General features: G+C 40.2%; 7 protein-coding genes and 1 pseudogene across 11 annotated transcripts in view; 1 reads left to right on the top strand and 7 right to left on the bottom strand.

Moving 5' to 3' along the window:
- The window catches only part of LOC131015234 (probable glycosyltransferase At3g07620), a 1,181,237-nt gene that overhangs the window by 962,125 nt on the left and 193,209 nt on the right, over window positions 1-25,903 (bottom strand). The window lies entirely within an intron of this gene.
- On the bottom strand, window positions 10-3,441 carry LOC131015253 (probable ADP-ribosylation factor GTPase-activating protein AGD14). 4 transcript variants are annotated; one of them, XM_057943566.1, is made up of 13 exons: window positions 3,285-3,441; window positions 2,930-3,060; window positions 2,484-2,545; window positions 2,320-2,407; window positions 2,171-2,232; window positions 1,996-2,092; window positions 1,580-1,911; window positions 1,501-1,543; window positions 1,166-1,423; window positions 982-1,089; window positions 650-902; window positions 519-558; window positions 10-362 (listed from the first exon to the last, which is right to left on the bottom strand). In XM_057943566.1, the coding sequence occupies exons 2-13, from the start codon at window positions 3,026-3,028 to the stop codon at window positions 296-298; spliced, it is 1,509 nt and encodes a 502-aa protein (XP_057799549.1). In that variant the 5' UTR covers window positions 3,029-3,060; window positions 3,285-3,441; the 3' UTR covers window positions 10-295. The 4 variants fall into 4 exon arrangements, with proteins under 4 accessions (XP_057799549.1, XP_057799545.1, XP_057799546.1 ...); XM_057943562.1 differs by having other exon boundaries at window positions 1,501-1,911; XM_057943563.1 differs by having other exon boundaries at window positions 982-1,086; window positions 1,501-1,911.
- LOC131019101 (lysM domain receptor-like kinase 4) lies at window positions 5,278-7,597 on the bottom strand (annotated as a pseudogene).
- LOC131015228 (probable LRR receptor-like serine/threonine-protein kinase At3g47570) lies at window positions 7,577-10,684 on the bottom strand. The gene is made up of 4 exons (XM_057943525.1): window positions 10,551-10,684; window positions 8,484-10,475; window positions 8,039-8,388; window positions 7,577-7,911 (listed from the first exon to the last, which is right to left on the bottom strand). Exons 1-3 carry the CDS (start codon window positions 10,672-10,674, stop codon window positions 8,045-8,047), a joined length of 2,460 nt encoding a protein of 819 aa, XP_057799508.1. The 5' UTR covers window positions 10,675-10,684; the 3' UTR covers window positions 7,577-7,911; window positions 8,039-8,044.
- LOC131019100 (LRR receptor-like serine/threonine-protein kinase GSO2) lies at window positions 10,834-11,760 on the bottom strand. The gene has a single exon (XM_057947783.1). The coding sequence runs from the start codon at window positions 11,758-11,760 to the stop codon at window positions 10,834-10,836; it is 927 nt and encodes a 308-aa protein (XP_057803766.1).
- Window positions 12,434-19,355, bottom strand: LOC131015202 (uncharacterized). 2 transcript variants are annotated; one of them, XM_057943479.1, is made up of 5 exons: window positions 19,077-19,355; window positions 16,313-18,941; window positions 14,429-16,180; window positions 13,601-13,850; window positions 12,434-13,502 (listed from the first exon to the last, which is right to left on the bottom strand). In XM_057943479.1, the coding sequence occupies exons 2-5, from the start codon at window positions 18,815-18,817 to the stop codon at window positions 12,955-12,957; spliced, it is 5,055 nt and encodes a 1,684-aa protein (XP_057799462.1). In that variant the 5' UTR covers window positions 18,818-18,941; window positions 19,077-19,355; the 3' UTR covers window positions 12,434-12,954. The 2 variants fall into 2 exon arrangements, with proteins under 2 accessions (XP_057799462.1, XP_057799460.1); XM_057943477.1 differs by having other exon boundaries at window positions 16,313-18,879.
- Window positions 19,874-22,617, top strand: LOC131015290 (uncharacterized). Its single transcript, XM_057943638.1, has 9 exons — window positions 19,874-20,000; window positions 20,347-20,394; window positions 20,484-20,553; window positions 20,729-20,819; window positions 20,900-20,961; window positions 21,408-21,682; window positions 21,759-21,792; window positions 21,868-21,999; window positions 22,232-22,617. The coding sequence occupies exons 2-9, from the start codon at window positions 20,347-20,349 to the stop codon at window positions 22,411-22,413; spliced, it is 894 nt and encodes a 297-aa protein (XP_057799621.1). The 5' UTR covers window positions 19,874-20,000; the 3' UTR covers window positions 22,414-22,617.
- Window positions 22,856-25,313, bottom strand: LOC131015305 (uncharacterized). The gene is made up of 3 exons (XM_057943659.1): window positions 24,659-25,313; window positions 24,540-24,582; window positions 22,856-23,250 (listed from the first exon to the last, which is right to left on the bottom strand). The coding sequence occupies exons 1-3, from the start codon at window positions 24,923-24,925 to the stop codon at window positions 23,078-23,080; spliced, it is 483 nt and encodes a 160-aa protein (XP_057799642.1). The 5' UTR covers window positions 24,926-25,313; the 3' UTR covers window positions 22,856-23,077.

Genomic DNA, 25,903 nt, shown 5'->3' with positions numbered 1-25,903 from the left:
GTGGGAAAATTCAAATAAATAAACCTTTCAATTTATACTGCCACTGTAGAAGAGCAAGCCACAAGAATTCTTGAGTATATATATACAACATACAATGTTACACAATGTGAAGTTGCATTGCACGTAGAGACAGAGCCAAGCCCCGGGCATATTTTTGTTTTAATTATTATATTTAGATAATATTTTGTATTTCCCGCCCAAACTTATTTCTAGATTAAAAAAATAATGTAATTTTGCCTGTCCAATTTTTAAAATCCTAGCTCCGTCCCTTTTGCACCACTTGTACACGAGCAGCTCATCCGAAAGGATTTCCTGCTCGTGGCAACGGAGAAGCAAAGGCGTCTTCGCCTCTCCCTTCTGGCCTGCAAAAATGCTCAAATCTTGATCATTATGTCCATGTAAATATCAATGAAATTGTTGTCAAAATTTGAAGCTTTTTTTTTTGCATAAAAAATGTGCTTCAAAAAGCAGAGGGTTTCATACAACTAACTCTTTTGGAGAAACAGTTGCAATGTTACCTTGTAAGCAGCATGTTGTTTGGCATGTAAGCTCCTGGAACTATTCAAGAAATTTGGCATTTTAATCATGATATTTCAAATAGTAATAAGATATGGATTTTTTTTTTCTTGTAGAAATTAATCATTTATACCTAGAGGATGTGATTGAGGAGATAGATAAGGTGATGAAATGAGCATGTTTTGATGAGCTCCTTGCAATGGTGACATATAACTTAGTGTTGCTGCTTGGACTTGGAATCTGTCATCATCAATGTCAAAGGGATTCCTTGGTCTCGGGGGGTTCTGATACGCGGCTGCAGGCTGTTGGAGACGAGACGTGTTCATGTAAGGCGCCCATCCGGCTGCTGGTGGATTGAAGGAGGCGAAACCCGGGGTGAAAAGATCCTGCACAGCATTTTTATGCAGTGTGTAAATCCATGAGGTTTATGGTGGTTAATGAGAGTAGTCTGAGTAGATTAAGTACCTCTGGGATTTCCTTCCTAGCACTAGAAGCTTCTGCTAATGATTGCACGGCTGGAACGCTCCTCGTTCGCCTCAGATCATCCGGTGCAGCAGGCGATCTGCTGCCCTGCTGCACAGATTTTACATCAGTTCATGATCAAGTGGTAACTGTGCCTTGAAATATTCATCTCTGTTAATTAACTTACCTCATTCAATGAAGATTCAAGTGATGCAGCACTTTGCAGATGAGGCAGATTCGCCTCGTCTCTTGTCATGACTGTGACACAGCTCTTGGAGGCCATGGGAGACGACAGCTCAAACAACAGAGCTTCAACTGAAGTGATGGGAACAATGGCAGCTGAGGGAGATGCTGCAGTGTTTGAATCCTCATCAAGGAAGTCTATCAAGTTGGTTGGGGTGTTTTTCGCCTCGTTTCCCTTCTCATCAGCATCTGCTGCCTTGGGCTGCCATGATCAAGATCAGCAGTAACATATTTGAAGCTCGGGCGTTAAAACACACATTAACCTATAACTTTGCTCACCTGACCTCTCGGAGAGGCCTTGTGATCATCAACAGCAGCAGCAGCACGAGGAGGAGGTTCCAAAAACGCGCTTGCAGCACTTTTTAGAGAGATGGGTGACCTGCCTCCGGAGCCAGAGCCCCTCTCGTAGCGTTTCACACTCCCATCCTCTCGGAACCTGTCATCGACTATCTCAAAACGGGTGGAACGAGCCCTGTGGCTGCTAGACCTCGGCATCACTACTTGGTTGTTTCTTGGACTCCTTTCCTCCAAGAAGTCCTTCAAATTCAACCCTCTATCAGAACTAGACCTCTCAAATATGCTGTGGCCTCTCTCGACTGGAGGAGACCGGCCCAAGTAGTCGTCCCTTCTGCCCCAACGAGACATCTCAGACGGCCACTCACAGAAGCCGCCTCTTGACTCCTGCAGTGACTTGAAAAACACTTGAAATGATACATATATACATAACTTTTTTCCTCAGTGAGAAATCAGCTGTGTTTGAGCTATTAGGCTTACTGGTTGGGCCAATGGCTGCTTGTTGAAGCTGTTCTCACCGGCATACCTCCTGTCAATGTAGACGTCTCTCACAAACTCGCGAAGCCTTTGAAGATTACTGAGGGAAACGCAGCGCGTCAGCAGCTGTGGGACAACAGAAAACTTGAAAAATCCAAGAACATATATACATACATACCTGCTGTTGGGATAGGAATTGTGGTGTGGATCCCAACTTTTGAAGTAAATCTGCTTGGCCCTCTGAGAAATCATGCACAGAAAATCGAGGTTTTGGTTTATGACGATACAGTCTGATGATGATGAAGCGAAAACTAGAGATTTTCTGACCTCATTTCCACCAGCTTGAAGAGACATGATCTCTTCATCACTGAACTTTGCCACTGACACTGATTTCACGCGATGAGTGAACTCCCGGCTGAAATTGCAGAGAGACGAGTCATCAGAAAGCGTTGCTTGGTAGTTGCTTTAACTAAAACTCGAAGAAAACTTACTGTACTCCGCTGCAGTTTGTGCAGACGAATGTCCAGAAAGTCGTGCAGACATACTGCGGCCCCTGCTCATTCAAGAACGCGTTTTTGGTGAATGAAACTAGTTTGATTCTGAGCTACAACATCATTGATCATTTATATATGTGCATGATTTGAAAGCATCTATTGGATTTCAACTTTCTCAACCATTTTCCTCAGCATTCTAATAACTCACACACACACACACAAGGATGAGATTAGTATAAACAATCAGAAATTTTGGAGATCAGAATTTTGCAAGACATAATACATTAGTATATATTAGTTTCACATTTCAAATAATGAGTATATCTCACATGATCAAAGAAGAGCTCATTGCCAATACAAAAACAACTCAACTGAAATAAAAATGAAACTAAAAAAAAAACACTAAAAAATATAAAGAAGAAGAAGAAGATGGAGAATCATACCAAACTGCAGCAGTTGATGCATCTCCTATTGTCCGGTTGCTTCAGAAGGCCGCGAATAATGTTCTCGACTTTCTCCTCTTCCTTCACACGACGAGGCATTTTGCAAATTTGTATTCCTAACTAAACAAACTCTACAAAAAAAAAAATCAAGATAAAAATGTGTTTATGCCAAAATAGGCAAGAACTTAGCTCTATGAAGATGAAAACGTGAAGATTGTTCGTTTCTACGCAGTTTTACTTCGCCACCATTTCTTTCATTCAAGAGATGATCTTCTTTGATGGATTTCATTTGGTTTCTATATATGTTAAATGTACATTTGATTCTTGAATGAAAGAATAGGTGAGAGAAACACACCTGATAAATCTTCAGATATACAAGATTGATGGAAACCCTCCCTAAATTAATGGAGATTGGATTAGGGAAAGTTTTTTTGGAGTGTAGAAGGAAATGAGAATGATGATTTCATGTTAGCAAAAGAGGCAGAGAGGCCAGGCGGGAATCTTGGCGGTTTTTACGGTTGCTCTGCTCCTTTGCCTTTTGTTTTTAAAGGTACTCAATAATTATACTAATAACAATTGTAGCCAAAAAAAAATTATAATAACAATTATTTATTTATTTATTTAGGGTTGATTGCTTATAAATACAGGAAGTAGCCAAAATTTAGTTTTTAGTTTAATTTATTTTTTTGGTAAAAAAATACATAAACTTTTTTTTTGAAAAGATAACGTCAAATTTAGTAGACTGAGATAGTATAATTGTGTTGGTTGGCTGCTGAGTTGAATGAAGTAAATGAAGGAATAACTGAAATAATCATACTTATTCTTCTCAATAATCAGACTTAAGTAATAGTAATAATAAATAGAAATGATATTTTCCTATCAACATGCTAGATAAGATGACTTTGCTAAATCTGTTATATATCTGGATTAAGAAAACCTAACAAACTCTTGAAAGCACAAAGACGCTAACTAAGGGTCGAGCATCATTAAAATCTTTCTGGCGAAAACCCAATGGGAAAAACACTAATAAAGGAAAAAGAGTACTCGTCTATTACAATAACAAGAAAAAAAGCAGAAACAAGAAAAACGAATTAACAATGATAGCAACTTTGAAATAGCTTACTTGAATCTCATTGGGAAAATCGATGTTTGATTTTCTGCAACTCTGCATGCGCCGGTTTTATGTTGATTCTATCCCTGGGAGAGTCCGCAGAGCATTTCAGAGCCAATTCAAGTATGGATGATATACACTGCATATTCTTGTCAATCATTCCTTCCTCCAAATTCATGACTAAGTTGGCATCTATCACTTGATCCGAAAGTGAGAGCTCTACCCATCTCTTTAAGCTCATATCGCCGCAAAACATATCATCACTAGGCCTTTTTCTAGTAAAAGTTTCAATCAACATCACCCCATAGCTATACACATCACACCTTGTTGAAACTAGCCCTTCCAATCCATACTTTGAAACAACAAAAAGCATGATGTATGCAGTAAGGAAGACTTACAATTAATTGATTGAAAGTGAAGTGCAATCAATATATTTAGAGAAACTTCACGTGGAGCGATGCAACCCAATGTTGCTAGCGTGTTGGTTAACACAAAGCTATCTCCATCGCATAACAACTTTGTTATCCCAAAGTCGCTTACATGGGCAACCATGTCTTCATCTAACAGCACATTACTAGGCTTCAAGTCGCTGTGGACAATGGGCATTGAATAACCGTGGTGAAGATACTCCAAAGCAGATGCAACATCAATCATTATATTCAATCTTTCCATCATATTATTTTAACACTCACATAAAAGGTGGAACCCTTATTCCACTCACAACACATCAATGACTTTATTAAAACTCGTATCACTCTCAAATGGATACTAAAAATCGGGACGGAGGGAGTACTTAAAAGTATTCTAACAGAGAGCATATGGGCATTCCTTCGTATAGTAGAAATTGTGTATTTTTATATATCAGTTTATCAATTTGCATTAATAACAAGTCTTTTCTATTTCACAAAATCTTGGGTACACCTAGGTGTACCATATAATCGGGTTGACCCGTATCCAAAATAGTTTTATTTATATGGATTGAATTATGATATGGATTCAAATCAGGATGCGGATCAAAATTAAGTAAAAGTGTAACCCGATTGTACGGTACACCCAAGACCACCTCATTCTATTTTGACAGAAAATTGATTTGATCATGTCAAGTATTATAATACTATAAGTATCACAAATCATTACATGTCTATTGATTCAACGAAAGGAAACAAGAACGAATATTTATTTATAACTTATAAATAATTGGGTTAATTGTATGAAAATACACGAACTTTAGTCCCAATTTCATTTTGCACATGACTTTTGAAACTTATATTTTAAATCATGAACTTTACATTCCTTCCAATTTTTCCTTAAAATTCACCTCCGGCCATCGAAAATCTGAGGTGGCGCCTTTTGGCGCCACGCGTATGTGACACGTCATTAATGTGTGCTAACGTGTCTTTAATTTAATACTCTCTCTCTATCTACTTCTCTCTCTCTTTCTTTTCTCTCTCTCTCTAATATTCACCTCCGTCCCCGCGCTTCCCTCGTCCCACACAACTCGAGGCCGCCGCCGCCACTGCCGCCGCACGGACCGCCGCCGAGACCCGTCTCCACGTCGCCGTAGACGACATCAAAGAAGCCCACAGAAGGACTCCAAACCCAAGCACCGACGCCAGCAGCAGCTTCGTTCATTCTTAACAGCACGAGGGCAAGGTCTGGAGGGTACTTTCCCAGCAGCAGAGGATCCATCAAGCTGCTTATCTTCTCCTGCCCGTCTTCAGACAGCACCGGGGCCAAGATCTCCGGTAACCTCATGTCCACCTCTTCATACATCTCGGAGACTTGCTTCCAGGTGAGAAGCTCCAGCAGCAGAACCCCGAACGAGTAAACATCAAGCTTAGGAGAGATGACTCCGTTCTCCAAATACTCGGGCGCCATGTACCCTTTCGTCCCAACTATGTGCCTCGTCAACGCAAACTGGCCCTCCTGACCCTCTGCAGCTCTCGACAGACCAAAATTCGCAATCTTGGCTCTGAATTCGCCGTCAAGGAGGACGTTGCTGCTAGCTGTTGAGATCTTTGTGGATGTGCGGGGGCGAAGTGTAACGATGGAGGTAGTTGAGACCAGCAGCCACATCAAGAGCAATCTGCAGCCTCCTGTCCCAGCTGAGAATGCCTTGCTCCTCCCCCTTGCTGTGGATCCAATACACGAGCGCCCTGTTGGAGGCATACTCGTAGACGAGATACCAGTTGCCCTCGTTGAAGGACACACCGGAGAGACGGATGAGGTTGGAGAATGTGCTATGCTGGAAATGCTCTCAAGAAAATCCTCAGACTCATCACCATCTCCCTCTTTCTTCTTCAACGGTTTTTCATCGGAGTGTGACATCTTCGACGGCACGACCGGCTGCGCTCTCCGCCTCCTCCGCCTCCGGAGGAAAACCGCCACGGCAACAAACAAAACAAGAAGCCCCCCAACCACTGCATATATCCATGCTTTACTCGACGAGCCACCACCGAAATCCGGGGGAGGCGTGGTGGGGGTGGCCGGAGTCGGAGGAGGCTGAGGCGCCGTAGCCTGCGTGGCATTGGGAGGGTCCCGAAGCGGCACCAGAAGAGTGGTGAACGGATAAACGGTGTCGCTTTCCGACAAGCTATTGGCTGCAAGAGTTTCTCCGGCATCGACTCCGAACGCCTCGGTTACGGTCTCGACGGTGTCGCTTTCCGACAAGCTATTGGCTGCAAGAGTTTCTCCGGCATCGACTCCGAACGCCTCGGTTACGGTCTCGACGAACTGGTTGAACTGCAGCACGTAGCTCAACAAGTAGTTGGCGGCAGTGGTGGCGACGGCCTCGAGCTGCGTGGGACGAGGGAAGCGCGGGGACGGAGCTAATATGAGAGAGAGAGAAAAGAAAGAGAGAGAGAAGTAGATAGAGAGAGAGTATTAAATTAAAGACACGTCAGCACACATTAATGACGTGTCACATACGCGTGGCGCCAAAAGTCGCCACCTCAGATTTTCGATGACCGGAGGTGAATTTTAAGGAAAAATTGGAAGGAATGTAAAGTTCATGATTTAAAATGTAAGTTTCAAAAGTCATGTGCAAAATGAAATTGGGACTAAAGTTCGTGTATTTTCATGCAATTAACCCTAAATAATTTTCATTTACAAGCATAAATTATTTTATATACGGAGATCGACTAGCATCCTAATGATTAGATTACTTCATCAGATTTCTTAGTTACTTTAATAATTAAAATCTTCTACTTTGACCCACCAAATGTGTTCAAACGCAAAGTTTGTTAAATTATAGTAATCCACTCGAGATTTCATTCTCTAATTGTGATTATGGGTAGCACAGCAACCTCCATTTTTTTTAAAATAAAAAAGTGAAATAAATTATTTAAAAATATAAAAGGTCTCTTATTTTAGCTATAATCCAAATAAAACATTACATTAGGTAAAGACTATCACTAATATGTTTTGAATATTAAAATCAATAAAAACAAAGAAAAAACTCATATGCAACACAAGCAAAAATAAGACACATCCCACTAAACAAAAAATAAGTTGAATAGTCAAACATAAGCCACAGAATTCACACATGCATAAACCATTTCTTATATTTCATCTGTTTATGCTAAATATTCAAAATAAATAATGCAACGAGTTAATAATTTACATACAAAAACATGTAAACAATATTCTCCCAAATAAAAACAAAGAATAACATGACCACAATACCAACATACAAAAAAAAAAAAAAATCCACATAGCAACTGTTTTCAGTGCCTTATTCGATAATAATTTATTTAATATTCCAGAAAAAACAACTGCATATTCAACACAATTTATCTTTTGATTTGAAGTTGTCTAATCCTCATTAGTCGTCCATGTTCCTGATGCATAACCAACGATTTTGCCTTTAAAGCTGTGACAAAGAAGATTATATATGTAAACTCAAGAACATAAAATATGGAGGAAAGAGGGATACAAAAACCTTGAGCATCACTAAAATGGTAATAGGATAATATTATCTTACAAATAACATAGCTTACTTAATCTCATTGGGAAAACCGATGTTTGATTTTCTGCAACTCTGCATGTGCTTGTTTCATGTTGATTCTATCCCCGGGAGAGTCGGCAGAGCATTTCAGAGCCAATTCAAGTATGGATGATACACAATGCATATTCTTGTCAATCATTTCTTCCTCCAAATTCATGACTAAGTTGGCATCTATCACTTCATCTGGGTTCTCCGAAAGTGAGAGTTCTACCCATCTCTTTAAGCTCATATCTCCGCAAAACATATCATCACTAGGCCTTTTTCTCGTAAAAGTTTCAATCAACATCACCCCGTAGCTATACACATCACACCTTGTTGAAACTAGCCCTTCCAAGCCATACTCTGGAACAACAACAAAAACATGATGCATGTAGTAAGGAAGACACAATTAATTGGTTGAAAGTGAAGTGCAATCAATATATTTAGAGAAACTTCACCTGGAGCGATGTAACCCAATGTTGCTAGCGTGTTGGTTAACACAAAGCTATCTCCATCGCATAACAACTTTGCTATCCCAAAGTCGCTTACATGGGCAACCATGTCTTCATCTAACAGCACATTACTAGGCTTCAAGTCGCTGTGGACAATGGGCATTGAATAACCGTGGTGAAGATACTCCAAAGCAGATGCAACATCAATCATTATATTCAATCTTTCCATCATATTCAAGCAATAGTTGTGGGAATATAACCATTTTTCAAGGTTTCCCTTTGGCATATATTCAAGTACTAATGCCTTGAACTCTTCATTGGAGCAACTGCTTATGACGCTTGTCAGATTCTTGTGTCGAATGCTACGTAGTATCTCACATTCGACATCGAATATTCTTGAAATACCTTCTAGCTGCATGTTAAACACCTTGACAACGATATCCTTCCCATTGTTAAGAATTCCTTTATAAACAGAGCAAGAACTCCCAGTGCCAAGTAAATTGCTTTCATCGAATTTTTTCGTTGCTTGCAACAGTTCATAATAAGAGATTCTTTCCGGCACAATGAATATCAACTCATCAACTTCTCTAGTCATCTTATCTTTCCTTTTGTTTCTGACAATTATAAAGGCCAAAGAAACAACTGAGATGCAAGCCACAACCCCGAAAACAATAAATGAAGCTCGTTCCACCTTCTTTCTCTTTGATTTGTGATTAGAAATTGAAGAGCAAATTTGGACATGGAACTTGGGGATTCCACACAATGCCTCATTACCCTTAAAAGAATCCATAGTGAAGTTTCTAAAAGAACCTCCATTAGGAATTTCTCCACTTAAACTATTGAAAGAGACATTAAAGTAGTCGAGGTGTTGAAGTGCTTCTAAAGACTTTGGAATTGAACCAGAGAGGTTGTTGTACGACAAGTCGAGATTTTCCAAACTGATCATGCTTCCCATAGACACAGGAATAGAACCTTCTAGTCTATTATTTGCCAAAGACAGATTAACCAAATTCTGCAACTTTTCGATATTCGTCGGAATTGACCCTGACAACTGATTCATCGATAGGTTTATATATATCGCTGCTCCTAAGTTACTCATCTCTAGAGGTAGTGACCCATTTAATGAATTCGAGGACAAGTCTAGATTGATCAAATCTGTTAGGCCCCATAAGCTTGATGGTATGCTAGAATTCAAAATGTTGGAGTCTAGACCAAGATTTCTTAAAGAAGAGACATTTCCCAGACATTTAGGAATTGGGCCTGAAAATTGATTCTTGCTCATAACTAAAGTATTGAGGCTGAATAGATCACATATAGCATGTGGTATTGAGCCTCCCAACATGTTATCTTGAAGATCTAATCCTTGAAGTTGATGCAAATGGCTTATAGTTAGTGGAATATTACCAGATAACTCATTTCCTGGGAAAGCCAGTACCATCATATTGCTTAGATTGCCTATTTCAACAGGAATGCTGCCACTGAATTTGCAGTTGGTGGCAATGAATCTTTCGAGTGAGGAAGATAAGTTCCCGACAGAAGCTGGAATGACACCATTTAGAGGATTATCACCAAATGACAAATGAGTTAGAGACCTGCAATTTGTCAATGAAGTAATGAAGGAAGATGATGGTGCCTGGGTAAGATTGTTGCTGAACAGTTGAAGCATTTGAAGAAGTCTTAGGTTGCCGAGATGAGTAGGTATATAACCACTGAATTTGTTTCTAGCAAGTGAGAGTTTTATGAGTTGAGAACAGTTAGAGATGGAGTTGGGTATTGCTCCACTGATGGAATTATTGCCAAGAAACAATTCTTCAAGAAAGGGAGAGGAATGGCATAAATGGGTTGGAAGAACCCCTGACAGAGCATTGCCGACCAATGCAAGACTCCGAAGAGTTGAAATGTTAAAGAGCTCATGTGGAATCGAACCACTCAAGCTGTTGAATTGTAGGTCTAATTTCTCCAAATGGTAAAGTTGGCCAAATTCAGTGGGAATAATCCCTACAAAACATGAGATTTCAAAAACACATATTGTAGCTAAACAGACCAATTTACATGAAAATTACTCCGTCGTACCTGTAAAATGGTTTTCAAGGAGGTGTAAATTTGTTAGCATGGTAATATTCCCGACATCCCTTGAAAGGTTCCCCGTGAATTTGTTGCGGCTTAGATATATGGTTTGCAGAGAAGACATATTCATGAAAATATTGAAATCAATTGAGCCCCCAATCTGATTGATTTCAGCATAAAAATCAACTAGACTCTGAAGATGGCCAATCTCATGTGGTAGTATTCCTGGCAAGAAAAGTGTGATGAAACTAATCAAATCTCATTTACACAAATTTATGTGATAAGAACTTCAACCATATATACCATTCAAATTGTTACCACCAAGATATAGAATCTGAAGAGATGTTAAGTAGCCGATTTCTGAAGGTATCTCCCCAGTTAAAGAGTTGTAAGAGAGGCTCAACATCTCAAGCCGTGAACATTGGGATAGATTTGTGGGAATCGCGCCACTCAGCTGATTGTAAGAAAGATAAATCCCAGTAAGAGATGGAAGATTACTGCAAATGTCTGTTGGAAGACTTCCACTCAATTCATTGTATGTGAAGGCCATAGATACAAGGGTCGAGATGTTGAATATGGCTGATGGTATTGCACCGGAGAGATGATTTAATTGAACAACTAGAGTTTGTAGACTTTGAAGTCTCCCAAACTCTTTCGGTATTTCTCCACTTAGAGAATTGGAAGTTAAGTCAAGAAATTGTAGGTTTGTGAGGTTTGAGAGCGATTTTGGGATGGAACCTATGAAGCTGTTGTTGCGTAAAGACAAGTACTCTAATTTTGGTAACTGACCCAACATCGGAGGGATGTCTCCGGTGAAGTTGTTGAGTTGGAAAGATATGAACTTCAAACGGCGAAGGAGAGACAGTTGGTGTGGCAAATCTCCATAGAAAAGGTTGTTGGAGAGGTCGAGGAAGACGAGGAAGGAGAGGTGTCCGAGCTGCGGTGGAATGGTGGCGGAGAGAGCCATGTTGGAGAGATTCAAGGCAGCTACTCTTGGGTGGCGCAAGCTGCAAGTGACGCCAATCCAGGTGCAGACGGAGGTGGAGTTGGTCCAATTAGTTGCAAGTAAAAGAGATGTATGTTTGAGTGAAAGAAGGGCAGTTTGATCAGTTGCAAGGCTCAGAGGTTGTTTAGCTTTGGCTTCAGAAGAAAGCATTTGGAAGGTTATGGTAATTAGGAATGCATACGCAAAAATGCAATGAAGCTTTTTGTCCATGGCTGCCAATTGTGATTGTATTATGATAATTAACTGCAAGCTATATACAGAAATATTACAAGACTTGAGAGTCTTGATGGGTGTGGGTTTTCCATCCCTACTCTCTGGTGGTCCGTACAAATGTCGGCCCGACTGAGAAGAAGACAAAGACGAAGACGAAGATGAAGACGAAGACTTGAGGTTGAGACAAAGACGCAGACGAAGACGAAGACAAAGGTGAAGAGTTGAGACAAAGACGGAGACGCAGAGGAAGACTTGATCGATATAGAAATGAAAACTAAATCATTGTATCAATGTATCTCGATTGATTATATAGAAACAGATATATAGAATCAAACTTTGTATAGAGAAAAGTCCCACTTGCAGAAGGATAATTTAAAGTGAGCGGTTGTGAGATGATCAATTGTCTTCTACAGCATGAACTGAGAGCGGTTGTGAGATTTCACCTTATATTCACAGAGCATAAGTTAGAAATAAAAATGGGATTAAATGAAAATGAGGATTGAAGGATCTATTGTAGACTAGAGCCTTTGATGCTCTTATAAGCACTGTAAAGAGGTTGAAAATGGATTTGAAGTGAGTGCAAATTCTGTATAAAAACAATAATTACTTAAAAGCATAAATTAAAATTTTCTTTGCTCAGCTAATACATATAAATTTTGATGGAAATGAATGCAAGGCAAGGAGATGTATTGTAGTATTATTTAGGGCCACTTGCTCCTTCAACACTAAAAAGCTAAGGGCTACTAAAGGTTAATTTCAGTAGTGATTAGAAAAACCACGAGAAGGGCAAAAAGGGCAACAAAATTATATACAGTGATTGAATACTAAAATTCCAGGCGCCTCTTGCATCATTTTTGGCTGGAAAAATACATGCGTCTACCAAAACTGCCCTTGATAGTGGAAATGTGATGGAGCCGGTGAGCGAGAGAGAGAGAGACCTTTGTATCAGACTAGGCAGAGGTGACAAGTCGCCATCTACAAATACCTGCCCAGCCATCACGCTACAAATGACTTTTTATACTATGGACAAAGTATCGAAAGCCGCGTATCGGGAAGCCGCGACTTTCTACGCACCCACAACGGAGAGGAGAGGAGGACGGAGACCGTGCCCCTCTCCCGCCTGATGGGAGAGTTATTTTCCTCGACCCGAACCAGAATCAGAACCGGAACTGGAACCACGTCGTCTTTTTTCTAGTTGATGTCGATTGAGTCGCCAAGGGGCTCTTTTATTGCCTCTGCATTCATCAGAGCAAGCACAGCTTTGTGGACAGCTAGGTCTGCTCTGTAGAACAGCTTCTGAGCCTTCTCCCTCTTGAGCTTGGCCATTTTCTGCGCGTGCTGCGCTGCGCCGCATGCATCGCGCAACCGGAACTCGTGAATGTCTGCTGAGCTATCGGGGCCTTCGAGGAAATAGGACCTCTGACCGGGTGATTCGGGCACTCCCCCCGTGTTCCATTGCTGGATTGCGTTTCTCTTCCCTGTTGACCGAGGGGTGTAGGGGATCATCGTCTGCTGGTTGTTGTAGGAGGGGTATGATCCGAGCTTCTTTGATTTGTTCTTGTAAAACTTGGGGCTGCCTTTCCAGTCGGACGCTCCGGTGCTCAAGTAGAAATGTGCATCTCGCGGAGACAGTACCCTTGTTGCACCTCTGAGTGACGGTGAAACATCGGAAGAATCGTGATGAAGACTGCTAGCATACGCCTTCTCGTCTCCATAAACATGCCCATTGGATCTCCTCCCTGCCATGACAGATTGTTAATAGGTAACAAAAATTGAGACAATGGTATAATGATAATAAACATCGTCATAATTGCAACAGGAAAGCAGTGAATACTACCAAAGACAAGACCGTCGTGATCTGCCAAGGAAGCATGATGGTGCCCGGAAACTGGAAGTCTCCTGTGCGACCGTTGTTTTGAACCCTTATTGGGAACCTCCAAGCCCCGTGGTCTTAAGCAGAACGCAAACATGGGTGGTTTTTCAGGAGGAACCTTCCCTTGATTACCAGCAGAAAAGGCGTATAATCCAGGAGAAACCTTGTGCTCCCACTCTTTCAGCTGTTGTTGATACCTCTCCCAAAGTGGAGGCTGAATACAAAACAGTGACATCAATGAGTCCAGGAGCAACAATATGCAACAATACGAAAGACAATATATATACATGACAGATGACAGCACTAGGATAAAGCTCTGAGGCTGCTATGGGCCTATGGCCAACTATACCGTATATCGACCAGTTAAATCAGTAGCTGTATTTTCGTCTCTGAAAGGGGATACTGAGGGTATGTTAAGGTGCTCGACAAGCTTGGGAAAATAACAAGAGCTGTACTAGTTTTATAATTATTTGCAGATCACACTACCTAATGTCATGGGTTTAATCAGATACATGATCCAAAAGCTCTGCATATTCAGATAAGTTACCGACAAACACTAAAACCTACGAGATCAACTTAAAGCATACATGTCACAAAGCATTTATATATTTCTAAAGCAGTTTAAGAAGTCGTGCATTGATGCTTTATTCTCTTTTTCTTCCAGTCCAGGCATACTGCTAAAACGCATTTAAAAAGTCACTCACAGTAAAATGAGCAATTATTATATTTAACTTAACGAGCGATATGTGATGCTATAATATAAAATGACAATGATATAAAGTTTCAACAGACCTGCAGATGTCTTATTAAAGACATGCCGATTTTCTCCCTCTTCTCCCTCCAGTACTGATGTACAACTTTTGCAGCCGCCGTTGACCCCATTCCACTCAGAAGCTTTTCAATTTCATCATCAGTGAAGTTCAACCGATGCTGAGAATAGGAAACTTTTTCAAACATGTCTATCGCCTTCTCCAAGGACTCCTCAGATATCTCATCATGTTTGTCAGCACGACTATTGTGTGACATCAACCACTGTTCATCATCACTATCCATGTCATATAAAACATGTGAGGGATCCATTGCCATTTCAACATCATTTTGGACCTGTCGGAAATACTTTATAGGATTCCGAACAAAAGGAGCTTCATTTCCATGATCATCACTCTCTTCAACCAGCCGTACTCCAGGGATGGGGATATTCTTCACAGATGCAGCACGAATATTCCTGTCGTGGCATTCCTCATGCATCTCCTTGAAAAGCATCCACTGGCTCCGATCAGGAAACTCCAGTACCCAGTCCTTCCCTCCTTTCCACATCATAGCATGTGAAAAACGGTTGGTAGACCCGGGCTGTAAAATGTGTTTAACCTTGTAGGAATATTTTGTAACCCCAGAAAGTTTCACAGCCAGTCTCCATTCATTATGATCATCAACTTCCAACACAATATGTGCCCCACATTCTCTCCATCCTTTGTCCCCATTGGTGACTAGAACATTCGCAACACAACTAAGCGACTCCAAATTTTTCCTGTTGTTACCAGAACCATCAGATATCCTCTTCAGGCTAGCTTTCCTAATTCGTTTGCAAGGTAGAGATTTTGTGCTTGGTGATTTTTGCTTTTCACTGAGATCACAACCCACAAAAGGCAATGTGTATTGAACTTGAGTTCGTGGCTTCTTTGGCCCATTACTGAATCCATTGGGCGTGAAGTTGGGGCTTCCATCAGGCCATACTGGGGGTTTATGTCCAAACGGAGAAGAAACTGAGTTGTTTCCACCATGCTGCCACGAACTTCTGAAGCCAATAGTGTTGGGTTTATGAACAAATCCGTCATGCACATTCCAATCCACATCAGAGGCCTGTCTTGATTCAGAAGATGGAATTTCGATTCTCATGCCACGAGATGTGGAATCAATCCTGGGGTCAGCAGTTTGAGATGTGATGGAAGTTGGCATAGATGAAAGTCGGGGTGCATCAATCAGTTGATGCGCTTCTTTCCTAGGCTCCTGCTGGCATGGTTGACTAATAATTTTGGATGCATTTCCAGCAATTTCTTTGAGACATCCATCCCTTCCATCATTCTCTGGATTCCCCCTCTGGATTTTCTTAGAGGAAGTGTCGTTCTCAGCAGCATTGCTTGCCAAGACAACTTCCATTCCTGAATCTCGTTGAAAACCATTGAGACCAGGAGCTTCTGCCGCTATTTTTCTGATTTCATTACCAGTGGTGCCATCTTGAGAAGCACTGAATCTGGGCTTAAACCGAGCACAATCTGCACCTGGTTGACAAATATCATCAGAACTTTCTGAAGAACAGAGAGCATCATGATGTTGGAGATTAACCCAAGCAAAACTATGTTCCATCAGTAGCTGGAGATGTAGAGTGAGAAAGAAAGTTGGTGCAGCAGAAAAGGAGAGAGCGAATTGAGGCACTTTTCCAGGCTTCGCAGCCAGACTAAAAGCAGACTGAGTCATCCTTTTATTACGGGCTTCTCGGGAAACACCCATTGGCAGAATGCCAGACACATATTTCTTTTTGAAACCCTGGAAGTGAGAAAAGAACCATTACAGTTAAAAAACAGAACCCATGGCAACTTCCAGGTTCAGGGAGAAAAAAGAGGGAAATAAACCATAAATAGTATAAATAGCAAATGAACGAGTAAGATAAGAGAATACCTCATTTGAGGAGTGTTTTGAACCATCACAAGGTCTGCGTGACTGGAAATTCCCACATTCAAGTTCCTTTATGTTGTCATACGTGCACTCTGAGATGGGCAGTTGTTTAATGAGAAAACAATGTTTCAGAATCTCCGAGTCCAGGTAAAGCCATCTTGAACTTTTCAGCTTGGAGAAACTGTAAAATGCAAATACATGCTGCTTCCTTGGATCTTGAGAACTAGAAAGTTGGAACCTGATTGAGGTTGCAGGTAACTTCATGTCGTCATTCCACTTTTCATCAAATTGACTAAAGACAATCAAGATCTGGAATATCAAGGCTACAGCCTGCTTCAGGCAGCCTTCATATAAGAGAAATCTCATGCCGAAATTAGTATCAATAAAAAGCATTTCCAGGACAACAGCAGGAGAGCTAGCCACCAACACCCCATGTTGAAGCATAAATATGTCATGAAGCAGCGTAAAGTTCCCTATTTCAAATGAAGTCCCCATAGCTGGTAATATAGGTAGGCATATCTGGAATTTGAATTGCTCAGGTTCCAGCAAAACATCTTTTAATCTTAATTTGCCTTGACCATCAAGCGACCATAGTATCTTGCCAGATCTTCCTTTGGTAGGTCGCAAGCCAACTCTAACAGGGGAAAGTGGTGGTACAGTCCATGGAGAAGTTCTACATGCTTTGACATCTCTAGACACAGAATTACCTCCTTCACTTGTCTTACGGTATTTCTTCCTGACATAAACCACATGTTTCTCACTTAGGGATGTGTGTGCACTCCCTGGTAGAGAGTTATTACCCAATCGACCATCAAGTAAGCTATCCACCGATGCAGATTCACAATCTCGGTTATTTCTAAATATTGTTGAATCAACTACACCACTATTTGAGTTGTCAGTTTTTTCGGATGACAATGAAGAGACCAAAGGAAGGTGCTTCTCTGAAGTCCTCTGTCTCTTCAAAGATTTTGGTGAAGCTTTGGCACGTTGAGATTGACTAGCAAGCCATGATGCAATGGGTTCGGAATCAAGAGGATCCCCCACACAGATATCATCACCAGCTGATGGAGCTATTTGTCCACTACGTAAATCTTTGACCCTTCTTCGTTTTCGAGTTTTCGAATTGTCAGGAACCTCACTAGGGAGAAGCAACAGCTTGAATTTCTCATCTAGGAGATTAACAATTTCCTCTTCTCGGTCATCATATTTTATGCGATGATGCTTAGTTTCAGAATTGTAATCATTCACAAGGCCATAGTACCAACTCTCATCCAATGGCCAAAAAATTTTGATCCTCCGGTTCAAAACCCAGTACGGATCCAAGTCTTGGGCGAGAATTTCATAGAAATGGCGCCGTTTCCTTGAGACGCCTTTCCCTGCATTTTCTCTCCTGGGTCTAAGTGTTCTGCTCTTATCATCAGCAGATGCAGACGGCCCAGCAAATGACTTGGCCCGTCGGGTAAAAGAGTCCTGAGCTGATGAAGATGAAAACAACAATCCATCAGCCTTCTGAGATGCTGAAGACTTCTTCGATGAGAAGCCAGTACAGCTTGGATCAAACCGAGAGGAGAGCATCCTTGCAGCATTCTGCTCAAGATTCTCCTCATCATCATCATCGTCATCCACAAAATCAACAAAGAGCCTATCCGATGAACTACCCATAGAAGGCTGAGACTTCTTAGCTTTGGCCTCCACACCACCTCTACCTCTGCTGAGTACTGCATCCTTTTTCTTCCGACTGTTATTCTGCTGTCTTTTGGGCGGTGCAACTTTATTATTTACAACTGGATTATGTTCTTTCTCTGCATGGCAAGCTGAACCAGACTCACCATTCCTGTTATCTTTAACTTCTTCAGCTCCCGTCTTCTGCTTTAATTTCACATTTGAACCACTAGACTTCACAGTGGGTTTTGAATCAGACTTCTGCTTTAATTTCGAATTAGAACCATTTACCTTTCTCTTGGATTTCACACTTGAAAGGCAGTTATTACCGGAGGAAGTGGTAGCTACTCGAGCTAATCGGTCATTGGGGCCCTCCCCATCCTCAGATTTAGTAACTTCAGCCTTGACTTCTCCTGCAGAACCAGCAGAATCAGAATGCCTGGTCGGCTCAGAACCTTGATCACTTCCCAACTTTTTCCTCCTCACCGAACCCCGTGGGCGCTTTGGGATATTAAAAGAACTTCCATTGTTTCCCAAAGGCAACGGGATGTCATGCAGACCTTCACTCCTGTCCTTTGATTTCTGTTCAAATTCAAGCTCTTGTTTTACACCATTTACATCCTCCTTCCTACTTTTCTTAGCATCACTCTCAAAACTACTTAGGGGAATCTCCTTCCTACTCTTCCTTTTTTTCTTTTTAACACTTTCCCCATCATTTTCGTCACAAACTTTCTTCTTACTGCCCCTCACTTCAGAAAACTTGGATTCATAGAGGCTCTTGAGATCTAATGAACGGTTTTTCTTAGAAATTTCAACGCCACCAGACTTCTTTTTGCTGCTTTCCATCAATAATCCCTCAATTCAATCAAATCTACACAATCCCCTTTGTTTTCATGTCCCACATAGATCTGCCACAAATTTCACACGAAAAGAAAACGAAAAATATCCATAAATAACCCATCAAATTCTCCTGGATAACACCAAAAGGCAATTCATTTATCAAAATACGCCGATTTGATGACAAAACTAAGAAAAAGCACGAAAAACGAATGCACAGATTATACATGCAAGTATGTATCCGGCGACATACACACATGAACCGTACCTGTAATCAGAATTACGGCGACCACGCCATTGGAGAAGTGGAGATCGAGCATGAAAGAGTTCTAATTCGAGTTAAAATGAGGGAATGGGAAAAAGGAGAAATTTCCAGCTTTGATTTGAAGCCCTAATTTGATTCACTGCTTTTTTTGTCTATTTTATTTTTTTTCCCAAAACCTTTTTTCCTTTTTTCTAAAAATAAATTTGTTTTTTTTATTACTTTTCCTTTTTCTAGAGAGAGAGAGGGAAAAATTTTAGGGTTTGTATTTGTCAGATGGCAGAAATAAGCCATCAGAGGGTTTGCAATTGAGGGCGAATTTCGTTAATGCACAATCCCACGTGGGCTAATCCAGTCCGTCGATTTAAAATTCGGACGGCTGAGATTTGGGGGTTGGTCGTTGCAGCCATAAAGCAAATAAATAAAGTACCGAATCTTTTTATCGAAATCCAGCCGTTGATGCATCAAATTGCACACGTGGACGGCGGATTTAGGAGGAGCCCTACTCAACCTGCTCGACGTTTAAGCTCGAGGAAATGCTGACGTGGTTTTGGAAAATTGCTTTGAAAATATATTTACCTTTTGGGAAAAGACGCGATTGCCCTCGGGGGGAGGGGAAATTGCGGTGAATGCCATCGTGCTTTCAAATTGAGGAAGGGAATGACGCGCCAATTCGGCCTCACGTGCCTCGAGTGTGTATTTAATGTCTACTCGCTCCGTTTGGGCAGGCAGATAATGTCGGTTAATTTTGGTTCCCGCCCAATTGGCTGACGTCATCTAGCGAGTGTAGCTCACGAGCTTGAGATGAAGGTGCGACTGAAGTGATGGAAATGAAATTGAAAAAAAAATTCAAAAGCTTCTTGAGCCCTAATTCCCTTTCTCCCTCGTCTGCATCTTCAATTCCAGAGTTTGGGGAGAATTCAAGAAAAGGTATTTATGGAAGATGATTTCATCTTACATTTCTTTTTCATGGTGAAGATATTGAATGAATGTCGTTGGTGTGATTACTGAATTCCATATTTATGCGTAAAATTGCTGAAAATTTGAAATTGTTGCCGAAATCAAATCATTTGTTTGAATATGCCTGCATCTCCCGAAATTGTTGCAGAAATCATTTTCACAACATTGTTTGTTACAGCAGAGGTAATTGTGAGTTTAATTTTGCCATTATCTAGGTTGCTGTTGTGCAGAACTGAAAAACAAGAGTTGGAATTGCGAAATTGTGTTAGTGGATTTTGATCTTTCTCTTATGTTTTTTTGTTGTTGTTGGTTTCAGATGGAAGCTCTTTACGCGAAGCTATACGACAAATACTCGAAACTGAAGGTCTCTCTGATGCCGCTCGTTTTATAAAAATTAGGTGCAATTGTATATAATGTATTGAATGTAAGCGTTCTTGCTGTTATCTGATGCAGAAGGAAAAGGAGTCCCAGTTTGATAAAGTGAACTATGAACAAGAAGTGAAATTCTTGAATTATGAAGCTGGTATTGTGAATATATGCATCTCCCCATTGTTAAGAGCTTATGTGCCAGTTTTTGCTTTTCTTGTTGATGGGATTATTACTTTGTATTACAAAGTAGCTCGCTTATCCCTTCTATTTGCAGTAGTGAAGCAAGTTCACCGATTTAACTTAAACTCTCGATATATCTGTCAATACAGCTGCAGATGAGATGATCCAGTACTTGAAAAGTGAGAATGACAAGCTCCATGAACGTGTATATGATTTGAAAAATGAATTGGCTTCTATCAGGCATGAATCTAAGAAAACACTGTAATTTCATCTGGTATCCTTCTCACTGACATGTAATAATATACGTTGTTTGGCTGCAGAGCTTCCAGTGATGAACAACGTATTCACTTCCAAAAGTTGTTGGCAGAAGAGAAGCAAAAGAGTGAGCAAAAACTTATTTTACCTACTTTAAGTTTCCCATTTGCATTATTACTAACTTGCACTTCTTCGTCGCCCATCAGCATGGACAGTCCACTAATTATTCTGTGTCATGGTGGTTTTTCGTTTCACATGCCGTAGTGAATTTCCAGAGAAGTAAAAGTTCTCCATTTGGAGCCAAAAACTATATATACAAGGTGCATTATGCTCGGATTAGTCAGAAGTGGTCTAGATATATACACACAAACCACTGAGGAGTGAATCATATTTGTGGAACTCTTCTTTAATGAATTAACCTGCATGACTTTAAGTATTGAGGATTGAATTCTTATTTCTGAATTATGTGATTCTCCATGTAGGGCCCTCCCTTTATACATAATTTCAAACATTTTGAGTTTTCAGAAGTCATTTAGTATCTTTCATTACTTACTACATCCTAAACATTTTTAGATAAGGAACTCTGTGAAGAAATTTCAAGGCTCCAGAAAGTTGAACACAAAGAATGTTCAAGCTACACTATGCCTATGGAAAATGAACAGGAAAATGTAGACAATACTCCTGGGGAACAAATGCAAGGAACATCTCTCGCAAAATCAACAAAAAAACGTAAATTCATCCATATTAGTGAAGGCACAGCTGCTCAGTATGTTGATGTTGAAGTTGACTGTCCATCAGGTCAACTTGTTTCCAGGGACAAAAACAGTGGTGCTCCAAGCATGCAACAGGTACCTAAATCACATACACATTCAGGTTAAAGTATGTTTTTCAGTTTTGCCTAACATTTTACTCCTTATGATTCAGCCTGCCTGCTGTCAAAGAATGGCCAACAGTTCAGGTATTTCTCAGAAGGAAACATATTGCTTCAATTTGCTACAGTCATGAGCTTAACAGTTTAACTTGCTACTGATAGGTGGTGATGCTGCAGACACAAGTTCTTTCAGCTGCATGTTTCAATATCTTGTTGAGTTTGTAGTTGGCCTGAAAGTTTCCCCTCTCATTAAAAGCAACGAACCGTCCATTTTGGCGCATCATCAATCAAGTGGTAATATTTTGCTCATTTTTCCAGCCTTTCTTCTGAAACTTAGTTGAGTTGCTGTGGCTTTATGACCATTTCCTTTCCTCAGTCTCTGGTTTATTGCCATTGATGTCTCCTAGTTCGCTTTTATTATCTTGATCCTTCAATCCAATTTTTGATTGCATACGTTTAGGTGTTGCTCGAGTACTGTCTGCTGTTATAAAACTGCAGCTGATGTTGTAGATCTGGTTGGCTGCAGGATATTCATTCAGTTTGACATGGATAACAAATTCTGATGGAGAAGTGGAACTGCTATACCGCGTCTCGTCACTGGGGACATTCGAGAGAGTTGCACCTGAATGGATGAAGGAAACGCTCTGGTTCAGCCCCAGCATGTGCAGTCTCTTTTTTCAGAGGGTTTCCCGTGTTATCAATACTTAGAAACACTTTCACATTTTCTGCTTTATTTCTTGTCCATAATTTATCAAAATTGTTGTAGTGCAACTTATACTCTCTTCACTCTCTCTCTCTTCTCTCTCTCTTTCACTCTCTCTTTGTGAAATATATTCAGTTTACTGCTGTAGAGTAAGCAGAAGAGATTGCAACTTCATTGAATCAACAAAAGTCCAAGATCCAAGATACAAATGTGCATGTCTGTTAAACATGTTAGACACCCAACTTAGAATTTTTAAAATCTCATTTCTTGGTGAGAGGCTTAGAGTTAAACCAAGTGTTGCAGTAGTTATCGTGAGGAGAAAACTGCTCAATATACCCAAATCCACAATACTAAGAGGAAAGCAATCTATTCATTCACCAACCACTTTGATAATGAAATTTAAGGGGTGATTAGTTGAGAACAATATGCAGTTGCACTTATGCTAGCAAGAATGTGCAAATCGCATCATATGATAGAAAAACCAGAGTGATCAATAACACCACCAAAACAAAATTGGACTCTAGAGTCTAGATATCAACACGGTCGATGATCGAAAAACTGGATTGACTACCATTGATCTTCAATACAGAATCTAACACAATGCTATATAACTATCAAAAGTCGACAAGAACTCAGTTCACTACACTTGCACCTGCGATAAACCGGCCTTTATGAATTGCTTCTACATCTGGTTCCAACAAACAAACTGAAAATGGTCACGAAGTTTCCATCTTCTTCTGTTTTGGCGCACTTTCTTCGATTCTTTTTGACATGGGGATATATCTCCAACAGCGCTTTGTGGACACCGCTGATTTTCTTCGGGGCATCTGCAGCTGGCGTGCCTGCAATAGTCAAACCACCTATTTATTCTACCCCTCATATAAGAAAAGAATCGTCATTTCATCCATAAGAAAACCTATCAAATGTTTTCTTGCAAAACACAAACAAGGAAGTGGCTCTGGCAATTACTTTTGTTTAAATACAGATCTTTCATTCTATGTAAGAGCTGTAGCATAGAACAATCAAACAAACATCAAGACGGATAGCATCGCTACTTAGTTTACTGCTAAAAAGCAAGTAGTTTAGGTACCAAACATCTCCACTCTTGAATTCTTGAATATCAACCTGGATGACTGGGTAATCGTTTGGACGCACTCGTTACTGGAAAATCAGATGTAACGCCTTAAGGCAATTTCGGGCCAGTTGGCCTGTCTATACTTTAAACGAAGCATCTATAGTTGAGGCCTGGATCTGATTGAATTTGCCAGAGTGGATGGATCACAAACTACCTTCTTATTCAACTAACGGTCATCCCTGGAATAAAGAATATGAGGATAGATTTGAGGGTCCACTTTAGCGAATCAATTGTCACAAAACCTTGTGTAAGCTTAACCCGTCAGACGCATCAAATGTCTAGATTCAAGCACATACTCACATACCAGTGACATATTTGTAATTCTACTGGTGTTTGAGACCAGTCAAACCATCTTACCCGAGACTTCCCATTCCATTGAAATTGTTTGGAGAATGGAGTGAAGGATTAAGGGGATGAATTCCCAAATCTATTTGAATAGAAAAAAAAAAACTGACTCAAAAAATAAATATGCATATGGAACATGGTTTCTTGAAGGTTTGGTGTAACTAGAGCCTCTTTCAGGCTACATAAAAAGGAGCCTCAATCCAAGGACAACCCTAGAGTATTTTTGCTACACCAAGGATAGATTTTTGGTGTTGAAACTTTCTGTTGCAGGATTATAGAGGTAAATATGTTTCTCCTGGTACTGATATACTGTAATTCAAATAGAGAAGATAACTCTTCTTCAAATGCTCCATATAATTCATCTGAATATCAATGGATGCTCACGAAATCAAAAGACCTCTATCTAAAGAAAAATACAAAATGCAATATGTTCAATTAGGCAGTAAGATTGACAAAAAAAGAAGAGCTCGTCTCTTTCTAGTCACCTAAGGGTTGCAACTACAGTCCAATACATTCATCATACATAATGTGAATGAATGAAAATTCAACAACTGGAAAAGCTAAATCAAATCTACAATACCATCAAAACAAACTTAAAGCATACACATATCATCCCAAATATTAGTATAACAAAAATAAGAAAACAATTACCATTTTTGTGAGCAATTCCCCAAGCTTTCCCATGCCTTCCATCCTGCAGAAATTCATCAGTGAAAAGCAGTTCTTCACAAACATGCTCCAAAAACTTCACACAACAGTAGAATGATTACTTTGTAGAGGTTGATTTTGGTGATCTCGTAAGAGACCTCGGCCCAGTGAGTTTTGGCCATGTGATAGCCAATGCCCCAGTTTGGCAGAAACTGGGCCACCTCGAATAGGTTCTTCTTCTTCTTCTTCTTACGCTTCGGCTTCTCCGTGTCCGCGGCGGAGCTGGTGGTGGTGCTGAGACCGCGCAAGAAGGCGAATGATGTTCTGAAGAGGTCGGAAGATTTTCCTATGGTAATGGTGGCCCTTTTAGAAATGAGAGCAGTCGACATTTTCGCGAACCCTATGAGCTTTTCTTTTCTCTCTCTCGTAGATCACTCCTCTTCTCTTTAAGAATTTTTTTTCAGGCTTGATACTCTCTCAGTCTGTGTGAGAGAGAGAGATGAGATGAGGGGGAGACGGTGCCGCCGGCGAAAATCGCCGGAGAAGAAACTCTGTAAACCTTCTTTTCCACCTGAGAGAGAGAGAGGAGAGAAAGAGAGTGAAAAAGTCAAAATGGGATTGGGGATGTAATTAAGGTGATTAAGAAAAATAAAAACGTAATTAATTTTATTTTATTGGTAAAATCTTGAATTTTTTAACTTTTACTAAAAAGAAAACGAACTTATTTTTATTAAAACGACTCAAAAAGAAATATGATTCCACCACGGGAGAAACACATTTCATTTTGTAGGAGAAAAATACCACATTTTAATGAAATGTGTTTCCATCCACATTATTATCATCATTTCTTTAATCTAACATATGAATAAACAAGTCCTCAATGAGACACCAAGCGATGCGACCTCCTATGTGTGAAAAGTGAGGTCCCGGGTTCAAACCCCACTGCTTCCCCTCCCCAACTCCCAAAAAAAAACATATATGAATTAACAAAAACAAGATAAGGCATTATCTCTTTAAGTTGTTGCGTAGTTTATTTCATATTATATTCAACTAAAATTAATTCTTTGTTATATTTATAAATATAATAATTAAGTTGTTATCAATTATATATAGATATAAAAGATGTTTCTAGGAGTGCAAATGCTAGTTAAATACTCCCTCTGTTCCACTCAAATATGCTCGTTTCCCTAAAAATTGTGAGACATGCTAATTCAATATTTACTCATTTCATCCTTAGAAATGATACAATGAAGATGGCACATATCTTTCAAAAAAGTGTGATAATTATATTTTGAGTGAAAATTGAATCTCACATATTTTTGTAAATAATAGTGGATGATAAAATTTATGAGATCATTTTTAAATAA

Source organism: Salvia miltiorrhiza, chromosome 3, assembly GCF_028751815.1.
Source record: "Salvia miltiorrhiza cultivar Shanhuang (shh) chromosome 3, IMPLAD_Smil_shh, whole genome shotgun sequence".
Taxonomy (NCBI): Eukaryota; Viridiplantae; Streptophyta; class Magnoliopsida; order Lamiales; family Lamiaceae; genus Salvia; species Salvia miltiorrhiza.
This window is presented reverse-complemented; position numbering and strand designations above follow the sequence as displayed.